The 16,694-nt window shown below is 27.7% G+C and overlaps 2 protein-coding genes across 19 annotated transcripts in view; one reads left to right on the top strand and one right to left on the bottom strand.

The window, feature by feature from the left end:
• nrm (neuromusculin) overlaps positions 1-14,393 on the bottom strand; it is a 48,552-nt gene extending 34,159 nt beyond the window's left edge. For all 17 annotated transcript variants that reach the window (XM_035079360.1, XM_035079365.1, XM_035079366.1 and 14 more), the window contains exon 1: positions 13,594-14,393. In XM_035079360.1, coding sequence (XP_034935251.1) covers positions 13,594-13,657 — 64 coding nt within the window. In that variant the 5' untranslated portion in view covers positions 13,658-14,393. The remainder of the gene's footprint in view (positions 1-13,593) is intronic.
• The window catches only part of LOC118064639 (uncharacterized), a 42,020-nt gene that overhangs the window by 7,006 nt on the left and 18,320 nt on the right, over positions 1-16,694 (top strand). Inside the window, exon 1 of one of the 2 annotated variants that reach the window (XM_035079378.1) lies at positions 16,501-16,621. The exons of the other annotated variant lie outside the window; for it this stretch is intronic. The gene's annotated coding sequence lies outside the window, so the exon portion shown is untranslated. Of the gene's footprint in view, positions 1-16,500; positions 16,622-16,694 lie in introns of those variants that run through there. 2 annotated transcript variants of the gene reach the window in all.

Genomic DNA, 16,694 nt, shown 5'->3' with positions numbered 1-16,694 from the left:
ACACTACTTTGAAGAATCTATGTGTGACGGAATACATGAAAGATAAAGTTGCTCTGAATATCCTGAAATGCGAGGAATAAATTTGAAAAAAAGAAGGTAAGATTGATTTTTATGTTCTCCATTAATTTATGTAATTCTTTTTTATATCAGTATGTAAAAGTATTTGCATGTAATAAATAATTGTATTAGTTGACTTGCATGTTACGAAAAAAAATGAAATAATAAAGTTAAAAGTTATAGATTTGAAAAAACAAATCTATATTTTACATCGAATTCACTATGGTACCAAACAAGTTGGTTTTTGCTGCCTATTTTATTTTCACTCACATTTAAGCTTTTGGATGCTTCAATTATAAACTTTTCGTGAGTTTCATTGTTAATTGAGTTATTCAGGTTTAATTTAATATATTTTACATCGTTTTTTTTTTGTCTAATTACATGAAATTAGTTCAATGAATTAAACTGTATTCAAATTTATCCTAGGATAAATAATTTTTAAACTTTTTCTACATGAAACAAAAAGCAAGCATTAAATATAGCTAATGATAAATAAATTTATACGAATGAGTAGTACGAATCAACGTGTGTTTAAGAAGTCTAAATATATATATATATAGATATATATTTTCAAGAGGCTGAGCTTCGTCGAGAAGTCGTTTATCACTGACCACCCCACGCATACCGGCTGGTCGAGTGTTATCTCGCCGCACCATATACACTTTCTTTTTCTTTCTCCGATTCTTTCTTTGTCTCTTTTATGCTTTCCAGCGTGCAAAGTTCATTTTGGACCAATGCCAAATCACAGAACGCCACATCTGCATTCCCTGCCGACGCGGAAATAACGTTTCACTACCACCAAAAGTTTACGGACTATAAAGTTGACGAATTTGTACTCATGTATCAGTGCTTATAATATTATCAACAGAAAAAAAAAGTTTTAATCATTAAAACTAATGATTTATTAACTTCCTATTAGAAAGTTATCATAATGGGGTTGAGTTTTGAAATTCGTAATTTTATCATATCTCCAAGTTTTGAGACATTTAAAAGCATATTGAAAAGTTTAAAAATTAATTTATCTACGTACGTTCAATTGCACGTTGAGTAAAACAGGTATTTAAAAAAGATTCTACTTATTTTGTGATTCATACTGTTCAAAACTAAGCTCAATATCAATATAATATGGTTATTGATGACTTCACAAGGCTCTAAAAAATTATATTCTGTTTATAGAAATTTTAATGTTTCATAAACAGTTAAAAATGGTTCAAATTGATTGAATGATTATTATTATGACAAAATTACGGATTTCAATGAATGGGAAGTTCGTCGTCAGAGCACAAAGTGCGCTCAGACTCATTTTTCAACAATGATATGGAGCAATTAGCTGTATGACTGAGGATTTCGATTATATTATGTTCAATAAATCAAATCTAAAATTAGTTACTCATTGGATATGATTTACTACTATTAATATCGATATGCTGATATATCAAAGTTCTCATACCTTCTGTTCTATGTCAATGGACAAGGTGAATGGTTTATCTAACAGCTTTATAGTTGTGCACAATGTAGATGATCAAGATGAAATGCGATGCACTGGATTACTATCATTGACATATCGCATATCATAATGGAGAATTATTTGATATAACGACTGATCTCGATGTAATGTTAATAAGATCTCTCACATAAATTTTCTCTTGAGTTTCAATTTGATCAGCAATAGATATCGATATCTAATTTATGGTCAGGAGGAAAAAATGGAGTGTAATATATTCCAGGAGCGTAATTAAAAATGGATTTCAATAAAAGTCTTGATCATATTACATTTTTTTTTGTATGTATGTATGATGTTGTGAATGATTCAAAAGACATCCAGATCACGTTTTTTTAGCTTATATCTAGTGCAATAGTTGGAATGAAGTAAAAGGTTGGTGCATGATTATTTTAAATAAAAAATAGGAAATAATAGGATTAAATTAATAGGATTATTTCTAAATTCGTAAAAGAATTGAAAATTATAAATGTACACGATAATTTAAAAATTAATTAATAAATATTTGTGACTTACTTTTGATAATTAAATAAAAAATAATAATTTTTATTCTAAATTGTATGTTTTTTAATTTCACCAATATTATTATAATTAATTATTCAAAATTACTTTTCATAGCAACAATTTAAGATGTCTTTATAATTTGATTGTTTGAACTCAGGTGTCACTCAAATCACCTTTTTGGCTGTTGCTTCCAGGTACCACCATCCCTTCTTTGACATTATTGATTGAATAATTAATTTTGATTGATTAAAATGAATCGATATTCATTTCCTTTAATTTCTTTTCCATTCGTGATTAAATATTTTTGCGAACAATGCTTTCGACAACGTTTTATATGTCTTTGCATACTAAATTCCGTCAAAAGCATTGTTAAACGCAATATTAATTGATTTAATATAATGATGAATATTTTTAAAAATAAATTAAATAATTAATAATGAATTTTGAATGTATTACTTAATTTTATTTTTATATTTTTAGAAAAAATAAATTTAACTTAATATTAATTGAATGCTGCAACAGATGGAAAATGAGATATTGTAGCAGCTTTAATCTTTGAAGAAGCTATAGAAAAATGAATGAGTAATATTTTGACCGAAAAATACTCAAACTTAAACTGCATTTAACTGAGAGACACTTTAGGAAGAATGGAAGAATATCGATCGTGCGGTCTTTGTTTCTCCTAGAGTTAGTAGGGATTTGCCTCGTTTATTTCCTCTCCTATCCCGGATTCTCGCGCGTTCCGACCTCCACCTATTTTCGTATTACGACTGAGGAGAAATTGGCAAGAGGCCATGACGAACGCACTGAACCAATGTACAGCTTTCCAATGAGTCTCCTCAACACTGTCATCGCTCGACAAAGCTTCATGGCTACAGAGCTGGCCATCTGTGATTGTAGAGTTTACGTCATTTTCTGAAAAATTTTCTAGAAATAATCTAGAGATGATATAAGCAGGCTATTTTTCAGAATTGCAATGTCTACGTTACTTTGTTGCTTATTTTGAAAACTTTTTCAGGACATACATGCTTGCAATGTACAGAGTTATTTATGAAGAACAAATATTATACATAGCTATCAACTTTCTTTTTCATTTTTCTTATTCAGTTTTATTCTATTCAAAAATAAAAATAGGTAAATATTTCTTTTATCGTGAGCTAATGAATGATATTTCAAATTAAAGAAATACAATTGGGGATTGAAATTATTATTTTGAATTAAAATATCAGAAGTAAGTTTTGAATATTTATTTAAAAAAAAAAAAAAACCCAGAGCCCTTTGAAATGGAATTAATACTTTGTATTAAATACAGATAATATTGTATATAATAATTAATTAAATTTTATATTTAGTGGTCGATCGAATTATTTATAATGATTTTTAACTATAAAAATAGAATTTGGCAAAAAAATGCAAGAGAGATTTTTTTAATTACTTTTTTTATAGAATTAAATGGCAGTATTGGTTTTTTAAAATGCAAACTTTTTCATTCATTTATTTTATCAATTTCCTTTAAAAAAATAGAATTTACAAACAAAAAAAACAGATAATTTTTTTTCAATTATTAATCCAATACTTAGCCTGGTGGTATCCGCCATGGATTTAGCTTTTAAGGGATTTTTATTGTTTTCTACTTTTCAATTTTTACTATTATTTTATTATTTTAAATATCATACAGCAACCTCCTACTCCATCCTAGCTATTGCACTATAATGTTTCGTACTCCTATAAGAGTAGATTGAAAAAAAAGTGATCTTTTTGATGTCTTTTTAATAATTTATAACATCACACTACAAAAAAATTTCTTATTTTAAATGAATAAAAAGCTTATTCCTTCACAGTTTTTATTACACAATTTCAAACTTTTTTCATATAATTTAATTTTCAACTTTTATAAGTTATAATATTACAATCATGGTTACATAATAAATAATAGTTACTTACAAGTAAATGATTGATAGTATGTCGTTTTTTATTTATCGTTTATTTTTATTTTTTATATTCTGCAACGATTAAAGCGGTGGATTGCAATGTGATAAAGATGATACAGCACTTGCCGTCAATAAATCTTTTCCATTAACGTTTTCCAAATCGGTTAATATCCGGCGTATTTTTTCTCGGTTGTGTATACAGCTGTGAAAAAAACTAGGAATTTGTAACTGCAAAGTGTAAACTCTATTCTTTCTCTTTTATATATACAATTCTACGGATACGTTACTATTGTGACGCTCAAAATGCAATAAAGTTTCAAGTAATTGGTATAATAATTAAAAAATATTACTTCCAACGGAGTATAAATAAAAATTATTCTATAATTGATAAAGAGACAATATGAATTTTAAAAAAATATTATCATGCTTTTAACCGTTTTGTCTGAATTTATTTTATTTATTTATTCATTTTTTTTTGTTATTTTAATCATCTTTTTTTGCCTTTTTCAGGTTTTATTTTTTATTTTATGTATTTATTTGGATGGTCAGCATCAAGTTTATTTGAATTTTGTCATGGTAAATTCTTTCTCACAACAAAATTCAAACTCTTAACATTTATGCTGTTTTTAATCTTTAAACATACAATTTTCTCAAGCTGACGACACTGTACATCGAAGATGAGTTATAATATAAAACTAAGACTTTTTCTTTATCAATATAATTTTAATTGAATAAAAATTTTAATATGATACAATTATTTTATAATAATTAGAATATTTATTATTATTATTATTATTATTATTAAATGAATATTGTGTAGTGAAATTTAAATGATAAAAATGTGTTTCAAGATATGTAGAAGAAATATAAGAAATTCAATTAAAAGTAAAAAGAAGTCTTAATTAGATTACTAAAGTAAATAAATAGCTAAAAAGGTTTTCGATAAGCCGGTGCGGTTGAAAGTAAATAAGTGAAATGTTAAGATGCAACTATTTCTATTAATGAACTTTTCAGAAACATTTCTAAGTAGGTAAACGGTGATATTTTATAATTAAATTCTGACATTTCAATTAAATATTATATTCACAGTATCTAAAGTAAAATGAATCTATTATTGTGCCATAAACAATAATCAAACGTTGAGAACCACAAGCAAAATAAAAAAATTTATTTGCGGTTGATCTTATTTTCAGGTGAACGATCGTTATGTGATGATATGAAGACAGTGACAGGAAGGGATCACACACAGAGCCGGTGGGAGTATAGATGTCTGCCTCAAGACCGGCCTCGCTACTTGAACGAGTGGGAAACTTTAAGAAGGAGGAAGCACGCATGAGAAAACATGAGACTGACCCTAACTGAAACTCAATGTGACTTTAGGCCAATGTAAGGAGTATGAAACTCGGTCGTGGGAATATCTTTCATTTGCAGACGTATCCTCATGTATGATGATGGTATGTACTTACATTTTTATCTGTTAACATAATAGGTAGACAGAATTTAATTATGTATGATTTAGTAATATTCATTATTTTCTATAAAAATAACTTTTATTTTGAATCGTAAGCTAAATTTATAGTATTGTCAAACATTATTTTTGTTATTACAATAAATATAACTCATGTATGTGTCGGTGAGATGGATTTTTTTAACATGCACTTCAACTGTACTGAATGTGTGCGTGTATGTATTGATGTAAAAAATACATTAAGTTGGAAATGTATCAAAAATTGAGTTTTTTATATGAATGTGTACACATAGAGATTGTGTTGAAATATTTTGTGCTTTATAGGAATCAACAAAATGTTTGTTTGTTTTTTTGTAGTTGTGTACATCGACCGAACTCTTCCTAAATCGTTCCATCTATCTTTCTTTCTCACTGTCTTCCTTCTGTCTCGCATTATTGAAGACGATTCTTTTGGTGATAAGGATTATGTTTGAAAAAAAAAGGGAGAAAGAAGGGAACACGATAAAGGAGGAGAATGATGAAAAAAAGGTATATAAAAGCAAAAAGTCAAGTCAATATAACCTACATTCTTTAAATGGTATTTAGAGTATTTCACAAAAATCAATATGACCAGACGTGGGAAACAAAAAAAAAATAAGTTGCATTAAAAAAATTTATTGTCAGGATAAATAAAGGTCTATTCGAGAGACAGATGAATTGGGATTGGAATATAGGAATAGATATATATAGGAAATAAGAGAGGAATTGTTTGTTTAGTGTAGTCAACTGTAAAGAATCAATATATCATACTAGTTGAAAGTTTCGAGAGTTAAAATAACGAGATTTTAATGAAGCATGCATAGAAAAGGAGAATAATCTATACAGTATTCGTGTGTAAAGATCGCGTGAACAGAGGCAGTTTTGTTCATTAATCAGCCATTGTTTAGAACTCTGGATTAATTGAAAATTTACGCGAAGAAAGTTCTCCAACATTATTCAAATGTTCTATAACTTTCTAAACCGTACTAAGCAACGCATGTATATGACATATGATTTCCTAAATAAATAGGAATACATCCTTCTGCATGAGTAAACTCTTTGGTCATCCTTCCGCCCCGTAAATGCAATTTAAAAATATTCACTGACAGATGGATAATAGCCGGCTGTCATATCTTTGAAGCATCAAAAATAGTATAATGGCTATAGTGAGAATAAAATTTATTGTGAACATGTAGTATTTTTTTTTTTATTTATAAAATCAAAATTTTGAATAGTCGCCGTGAATTATTTTTTTGGAATTGATATTGTGACATTTAAAAATTCAAATTTGATGGGTACTTCAAATAATTCAGAGAAAAAATGCATTTTTATTAGACTCGAATATTTTATATAACATATAAAAGTTTAAAAAAAAATCTTCTATAGTTACATTTTACTCAAAAAAAAAAAAAAAATTAACAGAATAATAAATTAGTCTCTCTTATTATCAGTTATATTGAGTATTGGAAAAAAATAAAATATATCTACAAAGATCTACATTTTTATCATCTTTTAGATCTACTTTGATTTAATTAAATCTAACAAGCCAAAGAAAATTCAATTTGCAAAGATCTATATATATTTAGTGATCTATACAAATTAATGTATATCTACGAAAATCTCTGTTGATCTCAATGGTAACAAAAAAAATTAATACATCTATAGAGGTCATTGAAGATCTACGACGATTAAAGCAAATGTACGTAGAATAAAGTAGATCCGATTGAGCCAAAAATAGATCTGAGCAGATCTGTATGGATCTATTTTATTTTTTCACGAAGTGTTCAATTAAATGGATCATTTTTTTTTTTTTGAGATCCGTGATATCGCCTCATCTTTGACTAAATATTAAAATACGTTTTTCAAACGAAATTTTATTAAATTCAATAAAATATTTTATTATCAATTTTTCAAATTCTTTTTTATTTATTAAATTCACCTGTTTTTGTATAGCGAATTTTTTTTTATTTATAAAAGCTCATAAAAATACACGAGTTTTTGTGAATACAAGTAAGAAATGTTGATAAAAATTTGCAAACTTCATCTCCCATCGATCCGAAAAATGCATGGAAAATGTAACACAGCGAAGTGAATTATTTACTAAAAATGAAAATAAATCGTTCTCTTGAGAATGCAGAAGAATAACAAAATAGTGAGAAATACTTGAGTCCAAATCATAAGGCAGAAGCAAATATACGATAAACAGAATTGAATACTTTCATCACGGCTCCTTTTCACTTCATTGAACTCTCTAGTTTTTATTTAATAGCATCGCAGATTAAAATGAAAAAAAACTAGACCGCCTGACGCTGGTTGGCCACACCTATGAACTAACACTCTTACAACTTCAACATTTTTCACACTTTTATGAATAACTCGGAAGTAACTTGTTCAATTTTATTAAAAAATTCTTTTAAAAATGAAAGGAAAAAACTTTGTCATAAATTGAAAATATTAAATATATACTTGCTATAAAAATTTAATTTTTAAAATTATTTTAGAGACAAAAAAAAATATATATCTATATTTTTATAATAAAAAGTACTAGTTGGAGTTATAAATTTTATATTAATCGAGAAATTTTTTATATTTGTATGGAGTATAAATAAATAAAATTCTCTTCCAGAGATGGTAATTTAATTCCATAGGTAATAATAAATTAATAAGAACTCTAGTCTTCTATATTTTTATAGTATATATATATATATATATATATTTATATTTATATAGAACTATATTTTTAAAGTAAAAAAGCTCTAAAGTGCAATGCGTCAAAAATCTTAATTAAATTGGAGAAAATATGCTGCTAATTGCACAATTTTCCAGGTTCTTGAGATCATTATTAATAACCGAGGATAAAATAGAGATTTAAAGTAAATTAACGACTTCCAGATATTCTGAGGCTCTTTTATCTGCATCTGAGCAATTTTTTTTTTTATTACTTCCATTTGTATATTATTTATTATTTAATTCTAGTATTAGAAGAGGCTTACATTTTAAATTTATTTATTCATATAATTATACATAAAACTTGAAAAATAAAAAAAAAATTTTTAATTAAAATCGTTTTTAATAATTCTTTTGGAATTTCATTTCTAGATATGTAGATTATTAAATATGAGATGTTTGAGATAAAATTGTTGATATTTGAGTTTTCATACTCCAATAACTGACTAATTTAAAATTTAAAAGTGTGAATGGAAGAGGGAAAAGTAAAATATTATCTGTGTATGTGTGAGTAAATAGTATAAAAATTTCAAGAGGTCAAGTCAGTCAGTCATTGTTAAAATACCGATTTATTTATACCTTGTAAAACTTTTTTTCCCCATTGATACTTTGAACTACAATCTATCCCTCGGGACGACAATGAGTAATTTTGTTGACTTTTGTTTTAATTTTACTTAAGTGGTGGACATTCCAACGAATGTTGCACTTCGTCTTATTAAAACATACATACATTTTTTTTCTGAATAAGCTTGCCATTTTTTTTTCATTCATGATAAACAAAAAATTATATTTATCTGTCAATTACAACCGTTTATTTAAAGTATTAATTATAAAACGAAATTGAGATAAGAATCGATGCAATAAAGTTCAAAGATTTATGAACTCATTGGACAAAGTAAAAGAAAAGTAAAGGAGCATCTACATCGACAATAGAAAAAAATTTATTCTTTCACATTGAAAGCGAAATAACGTTCAGACGATAATAATCACTCGTTGCAATTGCTGTTACTCTGTGGACCATTCGGACAGTGCAACGAACCCACATTTTTTTTGCTCGGCATTTTATTTCACACTTTTTCTCATTTTCTTTTTTTTTTTTATTTCATTTTTCTTTCTGTTCGAGTGAACGTTACTGTGGAAGGCGTCAAGGCACAAAGCAGCATGAAATACTTCTAGCCTCATCACGCTGATGATGATAAAGATAAAACTATCTATGTGTATCTTGAATCAAAGCAATTGACCTAGATTATTATATTTAAATTGCACAAAAGATACTTTGATATTATTGAGCAAATTTTTGTGCATGTAATTATATTTAATTATTCCTAGTTATCCAACATTATGTAGCATCACTCAGCGGTGATTTATTCAGTTTTAATAAGCAATAGAATAGAAATAATGTTGTAGAAATTATTATTATGATAACAACAACAGGAATAATTTTGGATTATTAAAAAACCTCGGGAATTTATTAGTAACATCTTGAATATGAAAATAAGTTGAAAGTATTTTACCCCAAGTGTAATAGCAACGGAGTGTGAAGAGTCAAATTCAATTCCGGAAAGAGGGGATGAAGTTGTCGGAATAGTAAAGAAGACTCGAAGAATAGAAGGAAGTAAGAAAGAAAAGAGATGCCTCAGCAACTTATAAAAGGCCTCACGAAAACCGCAGACGTTACTCAACGTCCCATAGTGACACTTCCGCAGGAAATCGTGCTTCTTATTATGCATATTTACCTATAAAAGATCAAAATGTATCTTATCACAGCTTCTTACTCTACACCTTATGCTATGAAAAATAGAGGAAAAAATATTCCAAACGAGAGAAATTCTTTTCATAAGAAAAAATATACAGATGCTCGTGTATTAATAATGTTATTTTTAAAAGAGGATAAATTTGTAACATCATAATTATATAATGTTCGAATATTTTTTTTTGTTATTGACATGGTAACATTATTATAGATTCAGTTCTGATGATTACTTAGAATAAAAAAGAAATTTATTCAACTAAATATTAAAATACATTTCGTTTAATTTATTAAAATATCTTATTGCAAACATTTTAAAATCTTTTTATTGATTAAATAAACATTTTTTTTGTGTAGCAAGAATTTCTTCCTTAGTGTGCAGGAAATAATTTAATATTAATAATGTTATTTTTAAAAATAGATGAAATTTATGACATCATAATTAAATGATGTTTGAATGCAAAAAAATATAATGTTAATATTTAAAAAAACTTCATTCATTGTAGATTTATGTCTAAAACAGTCACTTTGCTATGTTCATAATTAAGAGAAGGTATTTTTATCCATTATTACTCTCTTAACTATATTATGCAAAATTTAATTAACGTGCTTGTATAGCCAATCTTGAAGATCGCATCGTGCCGTTGTCTCGGAAACCCTTCCAAAAAATATACTTGTCGACACTTGCATTCCCCTCATTAAACTCTTATAATAATAATAAAAAATCTTCATCAATTTAATTATCCATAACAATTCAATCAAGTACATTATTCAAAGAAATCTCAACAACATCCTTACGTCAGCATCTTTTATCAATAAAGAAGACTTTATTTAAATATCCTTCCTTTGTTTGCTAAAAATGTCAAAAATTCTTAGAAAAAACTCATCTTTGAATTTTAATGTGAAAAATAAGGGTAACGTCAATATGGAAGGAAAAAAAATAAAAAGACAGAAATAGTAGGAAAAATTAAATAAAATTGTCACGTGAAAAGTTGTGCGCAACATGACGGTACGAGTGATCACAGGGGAATATACCCGAATTGGCATAAAATAGAAGAGAATAGAATGGTGGAGCCTCTAGTAGTGGTAATTTGCATTTGTTGGAATCGAGGTCGGTTTTGCCCATAGGGCATCTGACTAGCTTGAAACTGGGTACAGTCATCGTATCAGTCAATGTTGAGGAGTGGTTTTATAATGTGAAAAGCACTTCATAAAAAGGATTTTCATTATGGGCTTGATGGAAAAAAAAATTTTCAAATAAAGCATTGAAAAATAATACCTTTTACCTTTTATAAAAATGGTCTATTCTGTTTTTTATGATTCTAATTATGTTTCAATAAATCCAACTCAAGCCAATCAATTCATAGAATCAATAGTAATTACATAGAAGTAATTGAATCCGATGAAGTATGAAAGATGAAACAATTTGATTAAGCTTTAATTAGTAATGGTAATTTTGAAAATAGATGAGTTATCAATTTTCATATTGTTGAAAAATAGTTTGTGATTGTTATATACCTTACTTATCTACTTATATAGGATAAATCCGGGTCAGATGGCCATATGGGAAGAGAGATGGCCAATTGAAATAATTTATAGAACCATTGCTGAAAAAAAATTTAAAAACATTTCGATAGGCAATCTCTTCTATATGGCCATCTAACCCAGGTTTATCCTCCCTACGTCTCGTAGGACTAGTGTAATTGATTTTATTTAAGGGAAAGTTGGGAATCTAAGCACTGCAAATTCAAGTGCATTATTGTTACACATTTAAATTTTGTAAATATGACAGCAGCCATTTGATTAACATTGTAGTCACTTTTAGTGCATTCAAACATATTTAAAAAGTGAGTGCAGTATTAATTAAATAGGTAGCATCATTTTGAAACATTTCAAGTGCATTGAGATAAAACACTTTAAAATTAGAAATTTTCAGTGATGATGATTAAATTAAATTAGTTGAGTCTAGTAAGTTGCTAAATAAAATAGGCTGGTAAAGTGTTGATTTAAAACAACAAAAGCTAAGAACGTAAGCTATAGTTTTCTCTTTCTCTTACGAGTTAGTTAGCACTAATATAACGAGTTGTCTGAAGAGAGACTTAATCCAAACTACGTTAAGCTGGTTGTAGAAAGTGACGATATAGTAATGTTGCAGGTGGGATAGTTCTCCATAGTTTCTATCCAGGATAGGTGAAGTACTTCTAGCTTTTGGAGAATTGAGTTCGTGCTTTGGATCTAAAACTTTGCGTGAGAATAACCCCTCGTGTGCGCGCATCACTTTACTGCTCTTTTGCGATTATTCTTTCTCGTCATTTGGAATGCACAAAAAACTTTACCATTCTTGTTAAATCACCATTTTCAAAGTCTTCAAGAGTTCCATTATGCTTAGAGTATTTTAGATTATTTTATCAATTAGTGATCTATTTAACTCCTTTTAAAATCTCAGCAATGTTTTTGCTCGCTTCATTTGATCCTCAAGAACTCAGCAACAGGCATGATAATATTTTTGTTATTGTCGATATGGAATAAAGAAGCCTTTCTTATCAATTCCTTTAGAAGATTTTTATTAAAAGTCGGACTAAAATCAAATGTTAATCTCTATTTTTCTAACCTTATTATTAAAATTGAAGAAGGAATATTGATGGAAAAAATTTTTCAAATTAAATAGAGCACAATATTGCTAGAATAAAATGTAAAATGAGATTTCTCGTCCGCATTCTATTCCCAAGAGAATGATCTGTTGTTGAGTATGTTCGTTCTAGAGGCTCTCTTGACTCTCCCTTTGAATGAGCCACAGTGTGAAAACTCCACATTTGATTATTATTATCGTGCGAATATACGAGGTAATTATTTCCGTCTGTGGTAAATGTTTCCTGCATCGGATATACTTCAGGGCATTTACGCAATATTTATTTTTCACATTCTCCCTATTTTTGTGAAAAAAATTACTTTTTTTGTGATTCTGTTAAATAGGGGAACTTGATCGATAAAATTAAATGATTTATTATTGATAAGTTTAAATAATTCAATTATTAATCTAGTTTATTTATTTAACTATTTTTTTAAGAATTTTACATTTATATTGACATTTAATTTTCAAATTAAATAATGTGCTTGTCTGTAAACATTGTAAATTATCAATAATTAATTATTGATAATTAATATGATTAATATTATTTTTTTTACCTGTATGTAACTATTTTTTTTTTTAATTTAGAGAAAAAAAGCATATTTTCAAAAATTTTTTTAGACAATATAAGTAATGCTGATTTATTAAATTCATTTCCACATAATAATAAACCATCGAAACGATATTTTCTTAAATTAAGTTAAGGAAAAAAATCTAATCGAACTTTCTAACGCTAAAATAAATTATCCAAATGATCAGTTTCTTACCCTTTTCGTTAGCTCAGTTGTAGAAGAGCATTCTTGCGCGCATATATATTAATATTTTTTGCGCAGCAATTTATTAATTTCACGATATACTCACGAGAATATTAAATATAACGCTTATCACGGTTACTGACATACTTTATAGCATTTCTAGTATGTTATTATTATTTATCTAAATATTTCTCCTGGGAGCTTTCCCACGACAAGATTAATTGACAATTGTGATTAAACAAATTGCACTTACCCTCTACTTCGAGTGCCACTAAAATCTGTACAGTAAAGAGCACGAAAGTAATTGACGATTGCATTTTTGAGGATTTAAAAAAATTATTATGTCTGTTTCTTATTGTGTTTTTTTTTCTATTTATTTTTGTAACTCACACTCACACACACTTGCACTTTTTTAATTTTACCAATTCAGCAGCTTATTTACTTTTTTTTAACACACATTTACATTGAACTTCTGAGTGAAACAACAAAACTTGATAACTTATTTTCAATTGAGTATTTTTTTTTTTTAAATTCTGTATTTATTTTTAATTTCAAAAGTTTTTAATCTGTTTTAAAATTTTATTTACAACTTTTTAATCTGTGTTTAGATGCAACTTAAAATGTCTAAAAAATGATTGGCACTCTAGGAAAGATAGAAAATCCTTTTTATTGTTGATTTAATATGAATTATTTTCATAGCTTAATTGTAATAAATAAAAACATGTTAACGAACACACTTTGGCACTAAAATTAATGAATACACTATGATTATCTTTGAAATGATTGGATTAACTTGTAGGTTGAACTTGTTCACAGACAAAATTTAGGAAGAAAAACTTGATAAGAAATGCACCATTTATTTGACAGTTTTAAATGTGAAAAGGCTATCAAGTAATCGCAAATAGAAAAATTTCCACCGACCGGTCGCGATAATAAATAGAGTGTGAGTTGAAATAAATGCGACTGAAACAACGATCTTGCATGACAGCGCGACCGGACGGGGGATACAACCACGAGCAACTGCCGGATAAGGCGAACGTTGAAAGTGCGCTTGCTTCCCCGAAACTGCGCGATCCGTGGTATCGTCGTCGCGCACCTGTCGTTCGTGGGTCACTGCGCATGCCTTCAAAGTGTATGAAACTCTACTGCCTTGCCTAGTGATTCCTACTATGTGAGAAGGAACGATGGATTCCCCTCGGATTTATACAATATCCGGATGCGAGGTAGATTGAGATCGGTGGAAATTAAGATTTTATAAGACACTTTGTACTACAACATACAACACGTTATTTTAAAATTAATCATCTGATGCAATTAAACTGGAATAATCGGATTATTTGGATAATAAACCAGTTTAATTGTGTCATTATATTAAACTTCAACTTTTAATTAAGCTAATTTGCCTAAATTTCCTCGAAATGGATCATCAAATATAAATATTACATCTTTTTAATTATTATTTGCACACAATTAAGTATTTTTTATCTATTTTTTTTTTTTGATAATACAGAAATTTTAAATTGTTTTATTTGAGTTTAATTATACGGGAAATCGAGGAAAATTCAAGCGTTTAGTAATAAAACGCTTAAAGTGTTTGATGATAGAATACTAACGCCATGAGCAAATTATAACATTTTGATAAACGGCAAAAAGTGCTTAAGGCTGAACTGTTCTAACCTTAAATCACCTCAAATTGTTCTTAGCAACACATAAACTATTTATTCGTTTGTATCACGTAAAAGTTGTTTATACATATACAAAAACGTGGCATACAGGGTGGAAAGCAAAGTTTCATAATGCGAGTGCAGTAGTTATTGCATAATTAATTGTTTTACACTGGCCAGCTGATGACAAATACATCCGCCATGACACCTTAAGATTCGTCTACAAAGTTATTATAGTTTGTTTATGGCGTTTAACTTTGTAAACACTGTGAGTGTTTGATTTCGAAACACTTGGATTTGCAGTATAGTTTCTCTAATTATTGAAATAATTAATGATTGATTGAATGTTTGGATGAGAAAATTATCCATGCACTTAGCAATTATTCATTATTCATTGAATTTTAAATTAGATGAATCATGGAATTAATCGAATAAAAATTAAATAAAAAGGTTGGTAGAATAAATGGAATCTATTCGTTTGAAAAACCCCGTTGGATTTTAGTTTTTATCTAATATCTCGTGTTCTATGAACCCTGTAGGATTTTTATGCATACAAATTTAGAAAAGTCTAGATTGGAAATCTTTAAAAGAAGCCCCTCCCACAGTTGATAATTGTAGAGAAAATATGCACCAGGCATTGATGAAGCTGAGTGTAGAATTTGCCTCAAGACTTGAAATTTAAAATATGCTGATTCTTTATTTTTATTGTAAATACGATCTATTGCATGTTTAGAATTATCGATGACTTAATAAAAAAAAATAAAATAACTAATTAAAATTATGATATTATCATGAAAATTATAAAATAAATGTTAAGTGTTTAATTTTCTTATAAAGAACCTTTACTATTTGGAAAATTTTTTAATTTGTTTGAATAAATACCTGTTATCTGTAAATTCTCTTTAACCACTAATCAGTGATAGTTATCATCATCAGGTACGACGCAATCCCTGCATTATTGATAGTAATCTTCTTTAGCTACTGCAGCTTGTACAGTAATTTTTTTATTTTTTTCAGCGCAATAAAATTTTTTTTATCACTTACCGTTAATATTCATGACCTCTTTTATCGTAGTTTCAACCGGTAATAAAGATAGTTTTCCATTAAAAGTTTGAATAAAACGGCGTTGCTGCTAATTCAATGAACAGGAATTACGCGAAATGATTGCAACAATTGAAACAATAGTTTAAGTGGAAAATAGAGATCTAAAGAGATAGAAAATTACACAAACATTTTCTTCTAACATTCAAGGTCATCACTGTATATATTTTTACAGTTTATTTTAAACAAATAAAATTTGTTTAACTATTGCTTCAAAATTTATTTAGTCTCCAATTAAGTTTTTGCCTTCTCTGTAATACTTTCTTCAATAAAATTTCGAATTCAATCATTGTGAAGTTTGTGTAATAGTACAGTTTTTATAAGTTAACAAAAATTCAAATTTCCTTATTAATTTTTGAAATTTTACATGGAAAGGACGATCAATTTAATCGGAATTAAAAGTTTCTTTTCTTTCAAGACGTGCAAAGAAAATTTGTTATTATATTCAATTTACAATATTCAACCAAAAGTTCAACCGTCTATGCAGAAAAAAGAAATCGTTTATTTTCATAAAAAGTAAGAAAACTCAGTTAAGCAAGTTCTTTCGAAGCATCAAGCGTATCGCACTCTTGAGACTCAGCTGTTGCAG

Source organism: Chelonus insularis, unplaced genomic scaffold (assembly GCF_013357705.1).
Source record: "Chelonus insularis isolate UGA/USDA-ARS -01 unplaced genomic scaffold, ASM1335770v1 contig_24_pilon, whole genome shotgun sequence".
NCBI lineage: Eukaryota > Metazoa > Arthropoda > Insecta > Hymenoptera > Braconidae > Chelonus > Chelonus insularis.
This window is presented reverse-complemented; position numbering and strand designations above follow the sequence as displayed.